Source organism: Onychomys torridus, chromosome 11 (genome assembly GCF_903995425.1).
Source record: "Onychomys torridus chromosome 11, mOncTor1.1, whole genome shotgun sequence".
Taxonomy (NCBI): Eukaryota; Metazoa; Chordata; class Mammalia; order Rodentia; family Cricetidae; genus Onychomys; species Onychomys torridus.
Window position 1 is genome coordinate 33,384,484 of NC_050453.1, and position 19,928 is coordinate 33,404,411.

At 39.0% G+C, this 19,928-nt stretch overlaps 1 protein-coding gene across 1 annotated transcript in view; it reads left to right on the plus strand.

The window, feature by feature from the left end:
- Positions 1-19,928, plus strand: part of Klhl20 (kelch like family member 20) — a 46,459-nt gene that overhangs the window by 15,826 nt on the left and 10,705 nt on the right. The window contains exons 3-6 of the mRNA XM_036202964.1: positions 5,667-6,240; positions 12,538-12,696; positions 13,853-13,947; positions 16,575-16,690. Coding sequence (XP_036058857.1) covers positions 5,667-6,240; positions 12,538-12,696; positions 13,853-13,947; positions 16,575-16,690 — 944 coding nt within the window. The remainder of the gene's footprint in view (positions 1-5,666; positions 6,241-12,537; positions 12,697-13,852; positions 13,948-16,574; positions 16,691-19,928) is intronic.

Sequence of the window (19,928 nt, forward strand, 5' to 3'; positions counted from 1 at the left end):
CCCTCAGTACATCACCCCTCAGTACATCACCTCTCAGTACATCACCCCTCAGTACATCACCCCTCAGTACATCACCCCTCAGTACATCACCCCTCAGTACATCACCCCTCAGTACATCACCCCTCAGTACATCAATCATCCCTCAGTATATCACCCCTTAGTACATCACCTCTCAGTACATCACCCTCAGTACATCATCCCTCAGTACATCACCCCTCAGTACATCATCCCTCAGTACATCACCCCTCAGTACATCAATCATCCCTCAGTATATCACCCCTTAGTACATCACCTCTCAGTACATCATCCCTCAGTACATCACCTTCAGTACATCAATCATCCCTCAGTACATCACCCCTCAGTACATCACCCCTCAGTACATCATTTAAGGCAGTCAGTTTAGGCTCTGTATCTTTGAGATCTAAAGTTTTCTACTTTGCTTCTGTTAAGAACAGAACTTTATTAATGAAAAATTTTCAATTAAAAACATTTTTCGCCAGGCAGTGGAGGCACACACCTCTAATCCCAGCACTTGGGAGGCAGAGGCAGGAAAATTTCTATGTTTGAGGTCAGCCAGGGCTACACAGAAACCATGTCTCAAAAACTGAAAAAAAAAATTCTTTACATGCAGTATATTTTAATTATATTCTTTCCCCTCCCCCAACTCCTTCCAGATCCTCTTTACCTCCCTGTCCACCCAACTTCATGTTCATTTTCTTTCTTTCTGAAAAAATAAAAAACAAAAAATCAAAACAAAAAGCATACACACACACACAACAAACAAACAAACAAACAAAAAACATGGAGTCTGTTTTGTGTTAGCCAACTAGTCCTGGGCATGGGGCCTGCCCCGGAGTGTGGTTGATACACCCAGCCACACATCACTGAAGAAAACTGATTTTCCCTTTCCTGGCAGGTATCAGTCCCAAATAGCTTCTTGGTTAGAGGTGGGATTTTCCATCCACTTCCCTTTCTCAGTACTGGGATTTTTGTCTAGGTTGAACCTGTGCCAGTCTGGTGTGTACTGTCACAGTCTGTGAGTTCATAGGTGCATCAGTCTTGTTGTGTCTGGAGATGCTACTTGGAGTCATCTACCACCTCTAGCTCTTAGAATCTTTCCTCCTCCTCTTCCACATAGATCCCTGAGCCTTTAGGGAAGGGGTTTGAAACAGAAATCCCATTTAGGACTGGATGCTCCAGAGTCTCTACTCTCTGTACTCTCTGTCTGGTTGTGAGTCTTTGGGTTAATTATTGTCTACTGAAAAAAGCAGCTTCTCTGATGAAGACTGATCTATGGGTACAGCAGTAGTCATTAGGAGTCATTTTATTGCTCTGTTCCTTTAGCAGAATATTAGTAGTAGGTTTTTCCCTAGGGCCAGTGATCTGTCTAGTCCAAAGGGAAAGTAGAATAGAAGATTAAATGGGGAAGAGAATAGGAGAGCAGGATAGGGATATAAGGAGGGACAACTAATATTAAAAGCCTTTGCAAAGCCATATGAAGCCTACTACTATAGAAGCTTCCTAAAATACATACATATATGAAAGGAATTTAAAGGGAATCACGATATAATGGGGGAGACAGTGCCCCAAGTAGACATCTTATGCCTCCAAGTAGAACCTCCAGTGCCAGGAATAGATTACATCTTGTTGAGTTGTTGGGTCCCACAGACACCACCACCACCACCACCACCAATCAAACATCAAAGGCTGTTCCTAAGGCTATAGTTACTCTCTATAACCTGGTCAGACCTTATTGCTGGAGATACAAGTTACTTATGTCATTGAACATGGAGAAATTGAGCTAGTATCCAACTAGAAACTTCATCCCTAGTGACTAGAGTGCATGATGCTGGAAGGTACTTTTCATGCTACCAGAGAAGAAAAGTAATCATCAGTATTACCAACTACAAACCCTGTGACCTACAACAGTGAACTGCCCTGAAGATATACTAGTGTAATAGTAGCACAAATGTGCTGGGAGTAACTAACTACTTTTTTGTTGAATGTAAGGCCCATTCCATGAGATGGAACCCATACCTGACACTGTTTAGGGTTAAAGAAACTAGAAGCCAGGTATGGTGCCTCGTGTCTGTAATCCCTATACTTTGGAGGTTGGAGTAGGAGGCCAGCTTGGACTATTTTATGAGTATCAGGCCAGCCTGAGCTATAGAGTGAATTCCAGACCTGTCTAGGATATAGAAACCCGGTTTCAATAAATCAGAACTGAATAAAATAATTAAAATGATTAATTATAGTAAAAAGCTTAGATAAATATGACATTTGTAGCAGAATAGCACTAGTACTCTAGTATTAGACTTGAGGAGAGAAAATAATTCAGAGAAAGGAATTTTATTACTTCACACTGTTCATTTTTGCCTATGAATGTGTCAGCAAATACTTCATTTTGATGAACAAGCTACAATAGTTTATTTAGCAACTGCCCTGTTCATAAGGCATGTTGATTTAATAACTTTAGAAATGTAAATACTATACTAAAGTTACTCGGAACTTTTCTTACTGGTGAAAACCTAGCACTTATGTAATTCTTCCTTGTTAGTCACAGTTTGATTTTTAAGCTTTCCTCTCATTAGAGATTGCAAAATCCTCTGAGATGTTTGCCTTTCAGCAGTTACCCAGCATCAGGCCGCCATGCTATTCTTTATATAACTGTGCTTTTGATCTTGTGATTTGGGGTGTGTATGTGGGCAGTATGTGCTGACTTTTTAAAAAGTTCTTTAGAACCATTATAATTGACTGTATATTTTGGACACATACCTTATTAGATTAAATAAGACTGTTTTTGAGACAAGAATTTGCTGTGTAGCCAAGACTGCCCTTGATCGGCTTAACTCTGCCTCTTAAGTCCTAGGATTACAGGCATGCATCGTCATGCCTGAGTGATAAGACCTCTTAAGATGAATTACATGTCATTTGGAATACTAACTCATCTCTTGAAAGTTAGAATCAAAGAAATAGAGGATTAAATTTAAGTTTAATTTTGGGGGTTGCAGCTATCTTCTTCCCGACTCTTCATGTAGCATAAACTCTGTGTTACAGATTTTGTGCTAAAAAGTAACTAGAAGTAGTGAAATAGCACCCAAAAGGAAAGGAGAAATAAGTACCAGCTACCTTAGGAAAGTAACAAATATCAAGATTTGAATCAAACCAAGTTTAAGAATTAAAATTTGGGGTCAGGCAAGTGACACTTGCCTTTGAATTCCGTACTCAGAGGTAGAGGCAGGTGACTCTCTGTGAGTTAGAGGCCAACTGGGTCTATGTACAAAGACTCTGTCTTTTTTTTTTTTTTTTTTTTTAAAAAAAAGGTAATTCATTAATTTTTTAAAAAAGAATTAAATGGTTCAGTGCATAAAGGCGCTTGCTGCCAAGCCTGATGATCTGCGTTTGATTCCCAAACCCACATGGTGAAAGGGAGAAGCACCTCCCTCAAGTTCTCTTTCCTGCACATATATGCCATGGCATACATGTACACACACATACATACACACAGAGAGAACAAATAAATAAGTGTAAAGAAATTAAAAGAAAATAAATGTAATTAAAGTCTTTAAACAGTTTTATAGATCTGATTTGTCTTATTGAGAAGGGTGGGTTTGTTTGTTTTTTCCAGAGACTAATTTTAAGTACTTTTCATGAATTTTTAAATTTTTATCTTCTATATTCAGATCTTTATTTTTTAAAATCACCTGTTACAATTTTATAAGTTTGAGAAAACTCCTTTTTAAACATACAGTTAGTAAACAAATACAGAAGAGCAAACTCATTTTTAAACATGAAAAACAAGCTGGTGATGGCACGCCTGTAATCCTAGCATTTAGGAGGCAGAGCCAGGACGATCTCTGTGAGTTCCAGGCCAGCCTGGTCTACAGAGCGAGTTCCAGGACAGCCAGGGCTACACAGGGAAAGCTTGTCTTAAAAATTAAAAAAACAGGGGGCTGGAAAGATGGCTCAGAGGTTAAGAGCACTGGCTGCTCTTCCAGAGGTCCTGAGCACAATTCCCAGCACCCACATGGTGGCTCACAACCATCTGTAATGAGATCTGGCGCCCTCTTCTGGCCTGCAGGCATACATGCTGTATACATAATAAATAAATAAATCTTAAAAAAGAAAAAAGAAAAAAGAAAAAAAAAGACTTCTCTGGGAGTTGAGAAACCTCTATAAAAAAATAAAAATAAAAAAACAGCACGTTAAAAAACTGACAAGAGGGTTGGGGATTTAGCTCAGTGGGGGTTGGGGATTTAGCTCAGTGGTAGAGCACTTGCCTAGCAAGCACAAGGCCCTGGGTTCGATTCTCAGCTCAAAAAAGAAAAAAAAACTGACAAGATTGGGCAGTGGTGGCACAGGCCTTTAATCCTAGCACTCAGGAGGCAGAGACAGGTGGATCTCTGTGAGGGCAGCCTGGTTTACAAAGCAAGTTCCAGAACAGCTAGGACTGTTACACAGAGAAAACCTGTCTCAAAAAACAACTACAAAAAGACCTGGAAAAGACGATATCCATAGGAATCTCTCCAACTTCTAAGAGGTAGTGTCATCCTCGTATAGTTGGTACAAGGTTGGTAAGGCAGCCTTAATCATCCAAATGTATAGCCACATTCTTCCACTTAGGACAGACTGAAGAAGAAAAGTTAGATAATCCAACACAGGAACAATGTTCTCAGGTAACATCCTGGTTGGGCCCCAAAATTTAGCACTTGATTTGATGTTGAGATTTCATTGCCAGTGGTCCTTGGTTGTTTACCCACATGAACTTCTGTCATTCACTACCACTTTTGCTATAAAATTAAATCTAATCTTTCTTCAAACAGAACATGATATTGGGAAATAAGCTCTGACATTTAAAACCTGGGTTCAGCCGGGCAGTGGTGGTACACGCCTTTAATCCCAGCACGGCAGAGGCAGGCGGATCTCTGTGAGTTCAAGGCCAGCCTGGTCTACAGAGTGAGTTCCAGGACAGGCGCAAAGCTACACAGAGAAACCCTGTCTTGAAAAACAAAAAAAAGAAAGAAAAAAGAAAAAAAACTGGGTTCCTAGTGAGTGAACTTTCAATGAGAGTGCCCCATGGAAGAAATGGGGTCCTGGTGCCACAAGGGGGTAACTCGAAGTCAGGCAGGACTCTGCTCACAGATGGCTGGCTAGACACAACTGGAAACTCAGGCAGCATCTTCTCCACAAAGGTAATCCTCTAAGTTGGACATGGAGTCAGAATTCCCAGCATTCTATAAGGAAATGTCCATCCACGTATAGCAGCGCAATGGCACCAGTAACCTCTCAGCAGGATCTTTCATGGCCACAGATCCCAAAGCAGAGGGAAACAGAAAACAGGCTGCAGAAATGTTAGTTCCTAATTAATCTGTAAAATAACAGATTGTCTTAGGGCACTCTCATGTATACTTAGTTTTGTATGAATGTAAGAAATATGGCCAAAGACAGGCTGATCCTTATGGAAAAAAAAGATCTTTTTCATTAAATTATACAATAAAAGTAGTCTGACATGGAATTAATAACCTGTGTTGAAGTTTGTGAGTGCTATAGTTCTTAAAGAGTTCTTTCTTTAAGTAATTTCCAGTTTTCTTACCACTTATGAATACTTTAGAGCAAGAAGAGAACTAATAATGTTTCCATCTCTCTCCACTCCCTCATTCCTGTAGGTGTACCAACATTCGACCAGGAGAGACTGGAATGGATGTAACAAGCCGCTGCACCCTTGGAGATCCCAACAAACTGCCAGAAGGGGTTCCCCAACCTGCTCGCATGCCCTATATCTCAGACAAGCACCCTCGGCAGACCTTGGAAGTGATCAACCTTCTGAGAAAGCACCGAGAGCTATGTGATGTGGTGCTAGTTGTGGGCGCTAAGAAGATATACGCCCATCGAGTCATCCTGTCAGCCTGCAGTCCCTACTTCCGAGCAATGTTTACGGGAGAATTGGCAGAAAGCCGCCAGACGGAAGTAGTGATCCGTGACATAGATGAGAGGGCCATGGAACTACTGATTGACTTCGCATATACCTCCCAGATTACTGTGGAAGAAGGCAATGTTCAGACCCTCTTGCCTGCTGCTTGCCTCCTCCAGCTAGCAGAAATACAGGAAGCTTGCTGTGAGTTCTTAAAGAGACAATTAGATCCTTCTAATTGCCTAGGCATCCGGGCTTTTGCTGATACACACTCTTGTCGTGAGTTGCTAAGGATTGCAGACAAGTTCACTCAACATAACTTTCAAGAGGTGAGTTGTGGGCTAGGGAGATAGCTCACTGGGTAAAGTGCTTGTCATGCAAACATAGAGACCCAAGTTGAACTCCTGACAACCAATATAGGAGCCTGGCATGTCAGTAGACATCTGTAACCAGCTTTGGAGGCATAAAAACAGAAAGATCCTGGGGCTTGCTGACCAGCCAATCTGTCTGAAACAGCTCCAGGTTCAATGAGAAACCTCATCTGTCTTAATAATAATAATAATAATAATAATAATAATAATAATAATGTGAAGAATGATAGAGGAAGAGACCCAACATTGACTTTGGCCTCTACACAAACATGCATGGGCAAAGTACACCACATATATGTGCATTCACACACACACACACACACACACACACACACACACACACACGAGTTGTACTAAGTGATTTGAATGTGTTTGTAACCTGTTAAAAGAAATAGGGGGTTCTTAGTTTTAGTTTTTATTGCTATGAAGAGGCACCATGACCACGGCAACTCTTATAAAGTAAAACATGTAATTGAGGTGGCAGCTTAACAGTTCAGAGGTCCAGTCCATTGTCATCAGGATGGGGAGCATGGCAGCATGCAGGCAGACATGGTGCTGGAGCTGAGAGTGCCACATCTGCAGGCAACAGGAAGTCGACGCAAAGTCACTGAGAGAAACTTGAGCAAAAGAAACCTCAAAACCCACCCGCACAGTGACACACTTCCTCCAACAAGGCCACACCTCCTAACAGTGCCACTGCCTATGGGGGCCATTTTCTTTCAAAGTACCAGTTTATAAACCTGAATTCTATCCCCAGAACCTGTGATAGAAGAAGAGAACGTTGTCCTCTGACCTCCATGCTTGTGTTACAGCACACACACACACACACACACACACACACTAATAATAATAATAATAAATGCTTTTTAAATTTAAGAGAGCAATATGGATTATGCTCTCCCAACACCTGCCTTGTATTCTGGTTCTAGCTTACAATATCAAATAAGTAGGTTACTATAAATTCCAAGCCTGTTAGTGATTTTTAAAGGCCAATTTTATATTCTACCAGCAAAAGTTGTTTCTCCCTAATCATCCTCATAAAGGCCTGATTAATAAGCCGATATGTGGTTTATCTATGCATGAGAGGACCTGTGCATCAGAGAAGTGGTTTCCTATAGCATTTCCCTCCCGATTAGATGGTTTACTCAGCAGGAAAGTTATACACCAGCTACTTGGTAAATTAATAATTTTAAAAAAGACAAATTTAAATAGTACCAAAAGAATTTCCATTAAAGTCACTATTTTTCACTTATTGGACATGACAGTGATATGAAACAGTTCCTTTATGATCTTGAAATTTGAAGAAGCATTTCTAAGTGACTAGACTAGACTAGGAAGGCTAAAAGTTAAAGTCTTATCAATTTTATCACATACACAGTTGTTTGTGATACTAAAACAAAAGCCAAATACAAATTGAGGGAAATATTTGCAATCTGTATTCACTATCAACAGGTTAATCTACTTAATGCATCAAGAGCACCAATAATTCACACCAATGAGCTAGCAGAAAAATAGTGGAGAGAGAGAGAGAGAGAGAGAGAGAGAAATCCAGACTGTCCTTAAATATCTGAAAGTCTACTTATTCAAAATAATAGGAAGACAAGTTAAAACTCACCAAAGTGCTTTTTCCCTTCAGCTTTGTCTTTTGAGACAGTGTCTGTCTTTTTAGCCCAGGCCTTGAACTCAACATCATCCATCCTCAGCCTCTTACATGCTAACATTTATAGACACATGTACCATAGCTGGTCAAAGCACCATCTTTGGGGCTACAAATTTCCTTAAATGTCATATACCTTCTTGGTGAGGCTATAGGGACATAAGTACATTGCTAGTGTAAATATGCATTGGTACAAGGCTCTTGAAAGGAAATTTGGCAGTATCTATAAAAATTACTCTTTATACCCACTTTTTTTTTTTTTAATGTGGAGCTGAGGATCGAACCCAGGGCCTTGTGCTTGCAAGGCAAGCGCTCTACCACTGAGCTAAATCCCCAACCTATACCCACTTTTAAATTCAGCATTCTCAGGAAATTATACTATACATACTAGAGAGCAAAAGAGTTTGAAGAAGTGGATTGAGGTTCTGCGTTTGATATTGAACAGGCAACTCTTTCTATGGATCAATATTCCTTGAGAGGTTAGGCTGAGATGAAATCTTAATTCAAGTCCCTTTGAAGTGAGATATGACCTAGAAGCCATAAAGGAAGATTCAGCTGCCTAAATATGTGAAAGGTTTTTATTTTTAAAACAGCTCCGTAAATGTGGTCAAATAATGCCGACAAGAGCCCCTACGGAGACAGAGGAGCACCTTGCAGTCTTCCCAGTAACTGAAGGGTAGTTAGCAAAGGAGCCACCGGCAAAGGACACTGGGTAATAGAAAGGGAAAAAACAAACAAACTAGAAGCATAGGGCCAGAAGTGCAAAGGGTTTCTTTTAAGAGGACTTTCATAGAGTTGGAGCATTGGCTCAGCACTTCAGAGCACTTGTTGCTCTAGTAGAAGACCCGGGTTCAGTTCCCAGCACCCACATGGCACCTCACAACTGTCTATAATTCCAGTCCCAGGAATCTGACACCCTCTGACCTCATGGGCACCAGGCATGCACGTGGTACCCACACACATGCAGGCAAACCACTCATACATACACACATACAAATAATAGAATGAATAATTTTTTTGTTGTTGTTTTGTTTTTTCAAGACAGTGTTTCTCTGTGTAGTTTTGGTGCCTGTCCTGGATCTCACTCTGTAGACCAGGCTGGCCTTGAACTCACAGAGATCCACCTGGCTCTGCCTCCTGAGTGCTGGGATTAAAGGTGTGCACCACCACCACTCAGCTATATTCTAACTTTTTGATGAACAAGAAAATAGCCCTGTCCCAAAAGCAATCCACTGTGCTCATTGAAGGCAACACAGAGTCTGAACTTTTAACAGTACTTCTTTGTCCATGCCTCCAGATATCACATGTAGTGTGATAGAGAAAGCACCTAGAGGGCAGTAATAGCTGTCCCCTTCCCTGCATTTCACTCTGTCTGTTACATCATGATGAATAGACTTACAAGATCTTAAAATTCATGGCTAGCCTGTCCAAAATAACGTCCTTATTGCCATATCATTTCCATTCTGACAGTTCTCTAGACTTGGGTAAAAGTAAACATGGGTGTGTATATAATTTCTCACTAGAATATTATCTCCTGTAGTTAGAGTTTTTTTTACCTAGCCAAGTCAGGACAAATTTCTTTTATCCGCCAGTCCCATGGTCGCTCAGACCCAACCAAGAAAGCACATAGAAACTTACATTGTTTAGAAACTGTATGGCCATGGCAGGCTTCTTGTTATCTACTTTTTTATCTTAAATTAACCCATTTCTATTTATCTATACCTTGCCACATGGCTTGTGGCTTACCAATGTCTTTACATGTTGTTTTTTATGGCGGCGGCTGGCAGTGTCTCCCTCCAGCCTTCTACTTCCCAGAATTCTCTTTTCTCTTGTCCCGCCTATACTTCCTGCCTGGCCACTGGCCAATCAGAACTTTATTTACACAGAGCGATATCCACAGCACTTCCCCTTTTCTTTTTTTTTTTTAAGGAAGGTTTTAACTTTTATATAGTATAATTATATATAATAAAATAATTATCAAGTAAGAATTATAGTTATAATATTAAAGAAGATATTTTATCTATTTTATTTTTGTGAGTATAAGGTTTTATATATAACTTATCTTTTATTATAATTGAGGAAATTATAATTATCTAGCCTTTAACTATATCAAAGACCTCAGAAGGATATAATATTATCTGAGAACCAGGAGAAGGATGTAAGCAACTTTTGGGAGTCTTGTAGGGTAGACAGAGACAGCTGGCAGCCTGGACAGTCATCTAATGTTTTTTTGTAAAGTTGGGGCATTTGTTTTTAGCCCACGGGGCTAGAGTTTTTTGGTTATTTTTTCTTAATGTCCTGTAGAATGTCTGGCAGTTTTTTCTGTAAAGCAGGAACTTGAAGGATCATTTTGTTAAGCAAAGTTTAGTGGTCATCTTTTTATGGGTCCTGTATGTCTAGTCGATCAAGTAGTCTAGGCAAGAACAGTTTTTTGTTTAAATGGCTATTTTTGTCAAGGTGAAGATAAACTTTATATGAAGTGTTTTTAATGTCTATCTTTTTTTTTTAAGTAAATTGGTGTTGTCAGGAGCAGACATGTCTTATTGTTTAGAAAGTCTAAATTTTAAAAATATTTTAAATGCCATATTTTGTAGATCTTTGAAGTGTTTGAAGATTATTTGTCTATCTGAAATTATCTTTGTGTATATCTAGAAGATTTAATTAACATGGCTATGAGTATGATTATCATAGATGATTAATTATTAATTTATTTTTAATTATCTATTATAATTTTTAATGAGTTATATAAACAATATCTTAAACATGAGTAGAAATATGTATATAGTATAAAAAATTAATTTTAAGCTTGTATCAATAGACTAAAATCTATATTAATGTAAAACATTTTAAACAAGTTGTTGTTTTTTAGAAGTAAGTTTATTAATCTTTTTTTATCCTATTATATTTATATCTTTTTTTTAGAAAGATATTATATTTATAATCAATTTGTTTTAAATAAAATATTGGGGGTTTTTTGTTCTATATTAGAGGGCTCTTTTGATTTGGGACATAAGAATCTCTTAATCTTTTTTTTTAACAATGTGTTTGGGTTTAGAGAAGGAGTGAGCCAATTTTATTTTTAAAGCCAGTTTGATAATTTTGGGAAATTGGGCGTAGTTTTTTTTATTACTTTTTGTTGGAGGGGGGCGTTGTATCTTATGGGAACATAAAGAAAATTGTAGGATTATGGAGTAGTCTGTAAGGGTGAACCTCTGAGCCAGTTGTCTTGAAACCATTTTGGATGTTGGATCATCTGGGCCATGGTGTCATCGAAGACCTTTTAGGTGGTCTTGGTTGATCAAATCTGATGAATCTTAATCTGGAACAAATCTATAGCCTCTGGCTTTTTGTGGAAACAAAAGTAGAGATTTTTTTTTAAAGTAATATATCTTTATATTTAAATTTTAAAGTCAAGGTATTTTTAAAATTTATATTTTTGTTTAATTTAATAGTTTTTATGATTAAATATTTTTTTGTAGTTAAAAATTTTAAAGACAACATAAACCAGATTTTTGGGGTAATATTTATTTTTGTAGGACTGAAATGTTATTGTGGCTGTTGGCTCTGTTTATCTTAGCTTTTTAACATGGCGGTGGTATAGGTTATCGACAGCTCTGGGTCTGGAGCTATGTGTACCATCAACTATCAGAAGCAGTTTTATTAAAGTAGCGCATAGCCCAGAAATTTTTTTTTTTTTAAACTAGCAAAGGCTAAATCTATCATGTAGTAGAGTAAAGTGTCGTTTGTAGATTTTTCATTTTCGTCATATTGTAGGTTAGACGTACAAGCCAGAAACCCGCCATAGTAGCTCAAACAGGGAGGTTGTCGTTAATTTGAGAGAGACAATTAGGAAGTTGTTTTTAGTTTGTTTTAGAATCTTTTTTTTAAGGTTTTGCTTCTTGTTATCTACTTTTCTATCTTAAATTAACCCATTTCTATTTATCTATACCTTGCCACATGGCTTGTGGCTTACCAGTGTCTTTACATGTTGTTTTTTATGGCGGCGGCTGGCGGTGTCTCTCTCCAACCTTCTACTTCCCAGAATTCTCTTCTCTCTTGTCCCGCCTATACTTCGTGCCTGGCCACTGGCCAATCAGCACTTTATTTACACAGAGCGCTTTCCACAGCACTCTCCTAGTGATTTGGTCCTCAGAAGTTTCCCTTGGTCCTAAATCTTTTCATTATATCCATGCTGGCAGAACTGATGGTGTATTTATACTTTTGTAAACTGAGTCCATGACGTTTCTGCCCACTTAGCAGCTCCTCTTCCTCTGGAAGTGTTTCCTGGCATTTTACAAGCCTTCTATCATTATGAAGCTTCAATTGAGTATGATTATTTAGCTTATTTTAAATATGAATTTCTATTTGGTTCATTAATTTCTAAGGGGAAACTTTTAAACTAACTAAACAACAATTAGCTTTGGTAACTTCGTGTGTGTTCTCTATTCTTCTCTATTCTTCTTTATTCTCTTTTGAAACTCTTCTTTTCCTCCTTGTGGAATATAATTTTGCCCTGTTTAAAAAAAAAAAAAAAAAAAAACAGATAAAGGCAAAAATTGTGCTTATAGGTTCCTTTTTTCTTACCTAAATCTGAGCAGGTAATGGAAAGTGAAGAATTCATGTTACTTCCGGCCAACCAACTCATCGATATAATATCTAGTGATGAGCTCAACGTTCGGAGTGAAGAACAAGTGTTCAATGCGGTGATGGCCTGGGTCAAATACAGTATTCAGGAAAGACGTCCTCAGTTACCCCAGGTAAGAGTCAGAGCGCTTCTCTGAGAAACTGCTTTGTACTAAACAAAAATGTGTACCTGTCTTGGAGAAACAAAATAGTCATGACAAAAAAAAAAAAAGAAAACAACAGTCCTTGTTTCTAAATATAGGCAGTAAGCCTTTAGAAGCATTTAACTGCTTATTGTTGTGAACTTATTCTTGCTCCTTTGCCTCCTGTTTGGGATTCATTCTGTTTGAACTGTTACACAATTCAGAAATTATGTAAAATTACAAAAGAAAGCAAGAATTATCTACTCTCATAGCTTGGAAGTCCTGCCACACTTTAAACAGTAAGTGATTGAATTGGGACTGAGCTGTCACATGTTCAAGATCCATTCTTGTCATGACTGTAAATAGTCTCCTCCTTTTTCAGAGGAGATACAGTCCAAGATATTTAAAGGACGCCTAAAACCTTCAAACCCTATATATACTTTATCACAGAATATATGTATAAAGTTTTATTTATAAATTAGGTCTGGTAAAGATTAACAGTAACTAATTATAAACAGACTATTTATAGTAGCATACTGTAATAAAAGTAACTTACAGATCTTTATTTCTGGAATTTTTCATTTATTATTGTCTAACCAAATTAACAACCAATAGCTGAAAATGCAGAAAGCAAAATTCAAGATAAGGTAAAGTGTAATTTTTTAAGATGTGTTTATTTATTATTATATATGTATGAGTATTTTGCCTACATGTATGTATGTACACCATGTATGTGCCTGGCATCCATAAAGGTCAGAACAGGGCTTTGGATTCCTTGGGATTAGAGTTACAGACAGTTGTGAGCTTCCATGGGGATGCTGGGCATTATGACCAGGTCTTCTGCAAAGCAACAAGTACTCTTTAACTCCAGCCCTGGAAAATATATTCTAAGAGTTTATAACTTACTGTTGAAAGCTAGAAGCAGCATTTTAAAGTGATATTGGCATGTTTTTAGTTTTGTAACTAGTCTACATTACTGAATTGATAGTTAGAATACATTTTCGAGTCTCTTTATCCCTTCCACTTTCTTTACTTCTTATGGCCAATTAGATCCCAAAACTCTTGGCCACACCGTCAGTGGGCGTGAGCCATTGCTCTCCTAACACACTGTAATGACAGCTCATGCCTTAACTGTGTTTCCTCGCAGGTGCTGCAGCATGTTCGCCTGCCCTTGCTTAGTCCCAAGTTCCTGGTGGGCACCGTAGGCTCTGATCCCCTCATTAAAGGTGATGAAGAGTGCAGGTATGAGAGAAGGGAAAATTCAACAACTGACCGAGCATTCCTAACTTCTGCTTTTCTCCTTGCTGATGTTGCTTCTGAAATATTGTATTTCTGATGCCCAAACCAGGGCAGTATTTAACAAGTTCTGCTGGACTAGGGTCAAGGGGAGAAGGAAGAGAGGACTGAACTTCCAGTGTTCTGTTCCCTTGAGAGTTTTGTTGTTTTGTTTTTTTAATAATTGTTTATTTACTTTTATTTTATGTGCGTTGGTGTTTTGCCTACATGTATGTCGGTGTGAGGGTGTGGGATCCCCTGGAACTGGAGTTACAGACAGTTGTGAGCTGCCATGTGGGTGCTGGGAATTGAACCCGGTTCCTCTGGATGAGCAGCCAGTGCTCTTGACTGCTGAGCCATCCATTTCTCCAGCCCCTGTTGTTTTGTTTTTTAGTGTGATGCTTATTGGAGTAGAAGTGGTAATAAAGAAGTAGATTTCTAGCCAGGCGGTGGTGATGCACACCTTAATCCCAGCACTCGTGAGGCAGAGCCCAGCGGATCTCTGCGAGTTCGAGGCCAGCCTGGGCTACAGAGTGAGTTCCAGGACAGCCAGGACTGTTACACAGAGAAATCCTGTCTCAAAGAAAGTAGATTTCTAAGTTTTGATGCAAGTTTGAAGAAGAATCAATTCTCTACTATTATTTTTCTGTGAAATAAATTAAATAATGCTGTGAGTCTGTCAGTGAGTACCTTCTCATTGATCACATAACGTCTAACTGAGACATAGGATAGACTTACTTCTAGGCAGTTAAAAGCCCTCTCCCTCCCTAGGTAGCTTTGAGGAGGCCATTGATAATGCTCAGTGAAGTCACTTCCAAATAGACCTTACTGATTTACTGAGCTATCTCTGTAATAGATACATGCGTGATTTAGTAAATCGATTCCTGATTTTGGAAGATTTTAAGATTTATTTTCACATCTGAAATCTTTTGGCATTTTAACAACCCTACCCGCACCCCCAGCATATTCCAAATATAAGTAAGAGAACTAGTCAGTACTCACAACTACTCACACACTGTCCATTGGGCCTCCCCTTGCCAATAAAGAAATCTAGAATTATCCCAGATTCTAGTACATAGGTATGGTATATATCCCATTGCATTTCCTCTTTGATCTCGGGCTTGCCATCAATGAGAAATGCAACATTTGAGATTAGGTGTTTGTCTTTTCAATTTGAAAAAGCACGTGTTTGGGGTGGGGAGTGCGCTGAGATGGCTCAGTGGGTAAAGTAGCTTTTCACCATGCCTGACAACTTGTGTTCAGTCCCAAACACATGGTAGAAGAACAGGACTGATTCCTGCACCTCCACGCTGTGACACTCGCATCCCATACACATGAATAAAAGTTAAAAAAACCTTTACATTTGTAGAAATAGAACAGATCACTAGCAGTCAGTTCCCCTAACTATATGAATAACAGAAGGGAAATATGTACACTTTACAGGATGGAATATGAAGGAATAATACAGGACTATCCCTCCCCGAATTAAGCATAAATCACATTACATTGACCCTGACATGGGAAGTAAAGGACTTGTGTAGTCACTTTGGAAAACAGACTCCTGGTGCCCTAGCCACAGCACTGGACAGTGCTTACTCTGTGCTATAGCTCAGTCATCACTGAAGAGCGAGAGATGAGGACCTGTCGCACAGGGCTGTTCGTTACGTGAGTGTCTAGCAGCAATTAGAAGGTCGCGGCACTGTTGCTGTTACTTCTGTGCTGACTGTTAGTGTCTGCACTGCAGTCTGTCTGGAATCTTTGGCTGGAGTACAAACTGATGAATCAGTCTTTCAGGGTTGGGGAACCAGAAAACACTCTTAATCTTTGGTTTTCATTTTTGTTTGGTTTCTGTTTATTTTGTTACTAGGATAAATAAATTAGGAGAAAAATGCATTTTGGGGTTATGCATAGCACCAATCATGTACGAATTGCTCGATGTAGTATAAATAGTGAGAAATTAAAACAGTAGTTCAGGGCACATGTAGAGTTGAAGTGTAACAGTGTAGTAGAATTTACATAAATCAGGCACTGAATCACCTAGGAGATTTCTGTACAGAATATTGTGCTATGTATAATCTCTAGACTGTGCTCTTAAAGGAACATTGGGAAATTTTTTGTTCCTGTCAGTGGACAGGTTGTATTAAACCATACATATGTTGTAGATAGTAGTACCTTAGTATTAGTGTCCTAAAGTACTAGCAGATACCTACTGCTCTTACTGATGTCCTTTCCCCATAACTTGTAGAACCTAATAAAACTCATTAGACAATAGTGACTATGCAAGCTGGTGATGGAGTTTGACTTTTTATGGGGGGAGGGATGGGTAAGATACTATCTGCTTTATGATTGTTGAGCTTTAGGTTAAAATTTGCCTCAAGCATGAAGTTATGGTAGAAATGCTAACCAACTCAGAATTCCTAGTGTGACTTGCGTCATGGTTTCATGTTTGTGCCAGTTTCTGTGTTGCCGGGCACCAAGGATTTGGCTTGACTTGTGCTCGCTCCCTTGCCAGCATGTGTTTTCTGACACCGTACAGGGTCTTGACTTGCAACAGTATTTAGCCATTTGGAATAAATGCAGTTTCTTTTCTACAGAGACTTGGTAGATGAGGCTAAAAACTACCTCCTGTTGCCTCAAGAGCGACCGCTAATGCAAGGGCCAAGGACCAGACCACGGAAACCTATCCGGTGTGGAGAAGTGCTCTTTGCAGGTGTCACTTTGTTTGTTTGTTTGTTTGTTTGTTTGTTTGTTCAGGGGTTTGGAGGGGGGTTTGGTTTGGTTTGGTTTGGTTTTTTGAGACAAAATCTCTTTGTATAGCCCAAGCTGTCCTGGAACTTTCTCTGTAGTGTAGGCTGGCTTCAAACCTGTGGCCCTCCCACTTCAGCCTCCTAGTGCTAGAATTGTAGGTTCTATCTATGCCTAGGACAGGCCTGAATTTTAATGTACTCTGATTAAACCAAATATTTTCATGTATGTGTGAATAATCAATTAGAGAGTTATGATACCTGCTATCATAAGATACATGCCCAGTACAGGCTTGAATTTTAACATACTCTGAACCAAATATTTTCATATATATTTGAATAATCATTTAGATAGTTATGATACCTGCAATCATAAGATGCACATAGTAAGTCAACAATACTATTCTTCAAAAGAATACTCTGGGGCTGGAGAGATGGCTCAGAGGTTAAGAGCAGTGGCTGTTCTTCCAGAGGTCTTGAGTTCAGTTCCCAGCAACTACATGGTGGCTCACAGCCATCTACAATGAGATCTGGTGCCCTCTTCTGGCTGCAGGGTGCAGCATGCTGCAGAACACTGTATAAATAATAAATATTAAAAGAAAAAAAAAAAAGAATACTCTGAAAATCCATCTAAATATATCATACAAGGTATGTTTGTTACATGCATTAATCTGTATACCAAAGTGCAGGTCAGGTCATAATTACATGGAGTTTCCAAAAGCATTATTTTACATTAAAGACTCCTGACTCTTTTCAAATTGGTTGAGCTCAAGACAACTGATATATTATTTTACTGCTACTGTTTGCCTGCAAATGTTTGAGACCCTTCCTTTTGGGGGAACTTCTTTATAGCCACATATGTCAGTTACTATACATGTTGCTATAACGGAGTAGCTGACAAAAACAAGCTTAAGAGAAGAAGGGTTTACTTCGGCTGACGGTTTAGGGGTGTAACCCATCTTGTTGAGGACGGCCTGGCGGCCAGAGTGGCTCTCAGCTGTGGTGGCAGGGACATGAAGCAGCTGGCCACACTGCTCTGTAGTCAGGAAGCCAAGAGTGGATGCTGATACTCAACTTACTTTATCCACTTTTTCTCTTTATTCAATCCCAGACCCTCATTATGGAATGGTTCCACCCCCATTCAGGCTGGTACCACCCCCTTAGCTGGACCTCAGTGGGAACACCTTCATAGACACACTCAGAGACATGTCTTCTAGGTGATTCTAAGGATTAGTTGTCTCTGATCTGAAAAATTTGAAGTCGTCAATACTTTAAAATCATGTCAGTACTCCAAAAGTTTTGCAATTTGGAACATTTCAAATATCAGATTTTCAGATTAAAGATGTTTATTCTTATTGATCTATTTCTTTCTTTTTTCTTTTTTTGTTTTGTTTTATTTTGTTTTGTTTTTCGAGACAGGGTTTCTCTGTGGAAAAGCCTTGGCTGTTATGGAACTCGCTTTGTAGACTAGGCTGGCTTCGAACTCACAGAGAACTGCCTCTGAAGTGATGGGATTAAAAATGTGTGCTACCACTATGGCTATGTTCATTTCTTGATTTTACTCTCAATTTTCATTAGGTTTAATGATGCCTGCAAAGTTTGCATAGCCTTCTTTATTGTAACACGTTTTGGGAAAATCTATCTGAAATAATTGGTTTTGTTGTTGTTTGTTTGTTTGTTTTTTAATTTATTTATTATGTACACAGAAGAGGGCGCCAGATCTCATTACAGATGGTTGTGAGCCACCATGTGGGTGCTGGGAATTGAACTCAGGACCTCTAGAAGAGCAGTCCCGTGCTCTTAACCTCTGAGCCATCTCTCCAGCCCGTTATCTGAAATAATTGTAAGCATCACATATATTATACAAAGGTATATGGTCCCTTTTCTGAATATTTTTCTTTAGGTACATGTTATTTAACAGAAATTAAGAATTCCCAGGTTTGGGATTTCTTTTTAATAATTATAACTTGGTACACCATAGCAAATGGCTTAATAGAATCTGTCTTTTCAGCCAGGTGTGGTGGTGCATGCCTTTAATCCCAGAACTCAGGAGGCAGAGGCAGATGGGTCTCTGTGAGTTTGAAGCCAGCCTGGCCTACAGAATGAGTTCCAGGGTAGCCAGAACTACATAGAGAAACCCTGTCTCAAAAACAACAAAAGAAAGAAAAGAAATCTGTCCCTTCATAGTTGTGTAGGCTGAGGGTCCAGCAGCGGTGGCTGCAGCTGAGACCTCCCTCCTCCATAAGCAGAGTGCCTTTCTCTGTGTCCTTGGCCTCACGTGGCCTTTCCTTGCACACAGAGGCAGGATGAGAGAACTCTGCTGTCTTCTGCTCTCATTAGTCCTTCTCTGATGGCCAACCTTTATGACTTCATTTTGCTTTAATTACCTCCTTAAAGGCAGTCTCCAGATAAAGTGGGACTTTGGCTTGAATATATGTTTTTTTGGGATCCACAGTTAAGTCTCTAATAGCTATGTCATCCGTGGTTGACATGGGAATCATAGTGCACACAAAAACACCACGAGGCAGTGGAACTAACAAACTATGCCTCAGACTTGTCTTAAGTCAACAGGCAAGATTTAAATCTTGTTCCTGAAAGGTCCATTTTTTTCCTATGGATATTGAAGAATACCACTTACCAGGTAGCATTTATTTGATGTGAAGCCATACAGTCCAATATAAAGCTGGTTTTAATAACTTTCCACTATGCACTTGTGCCAGAGATTTAATGATTACGCTGTTTGAGTGATCTCAAAGATTATGAACCTTCACATTTCCAGCCCAGGGCCATTTTGGAGTTTAAAATGTCTTCTTGGATATTGAAATTCCTTGTATATGCCCAATTAAAGGAAATTACTGTGTACAAGACGTGCTGTGGTTTAGTACTAGGTGACTCTTTTGATTTAGATGAAACAACAGTAAAGTAAAATTATATCACTTTGAGATTTGAAATAAAGAAAGCAAACTTTTAGGTCTGTCTAGAAGATGGTTAATATTATTCTGCTTTTAATGAAGCTCAGGAATTTATTTGACACCATGTAAAAACTAGTAGTTCCAAAGTGTTTTGAGAATAAAATAACCTTGTGGTTTTTTTAGCTTCAGAATCACTCTCATTTTGTATTGAAATGGGGATGATTTGAAAGAAAAACAAATTTAGCTTATCTGCCATTACCTCAGCCCTCCCCCCACCATATGGTCATTTAGA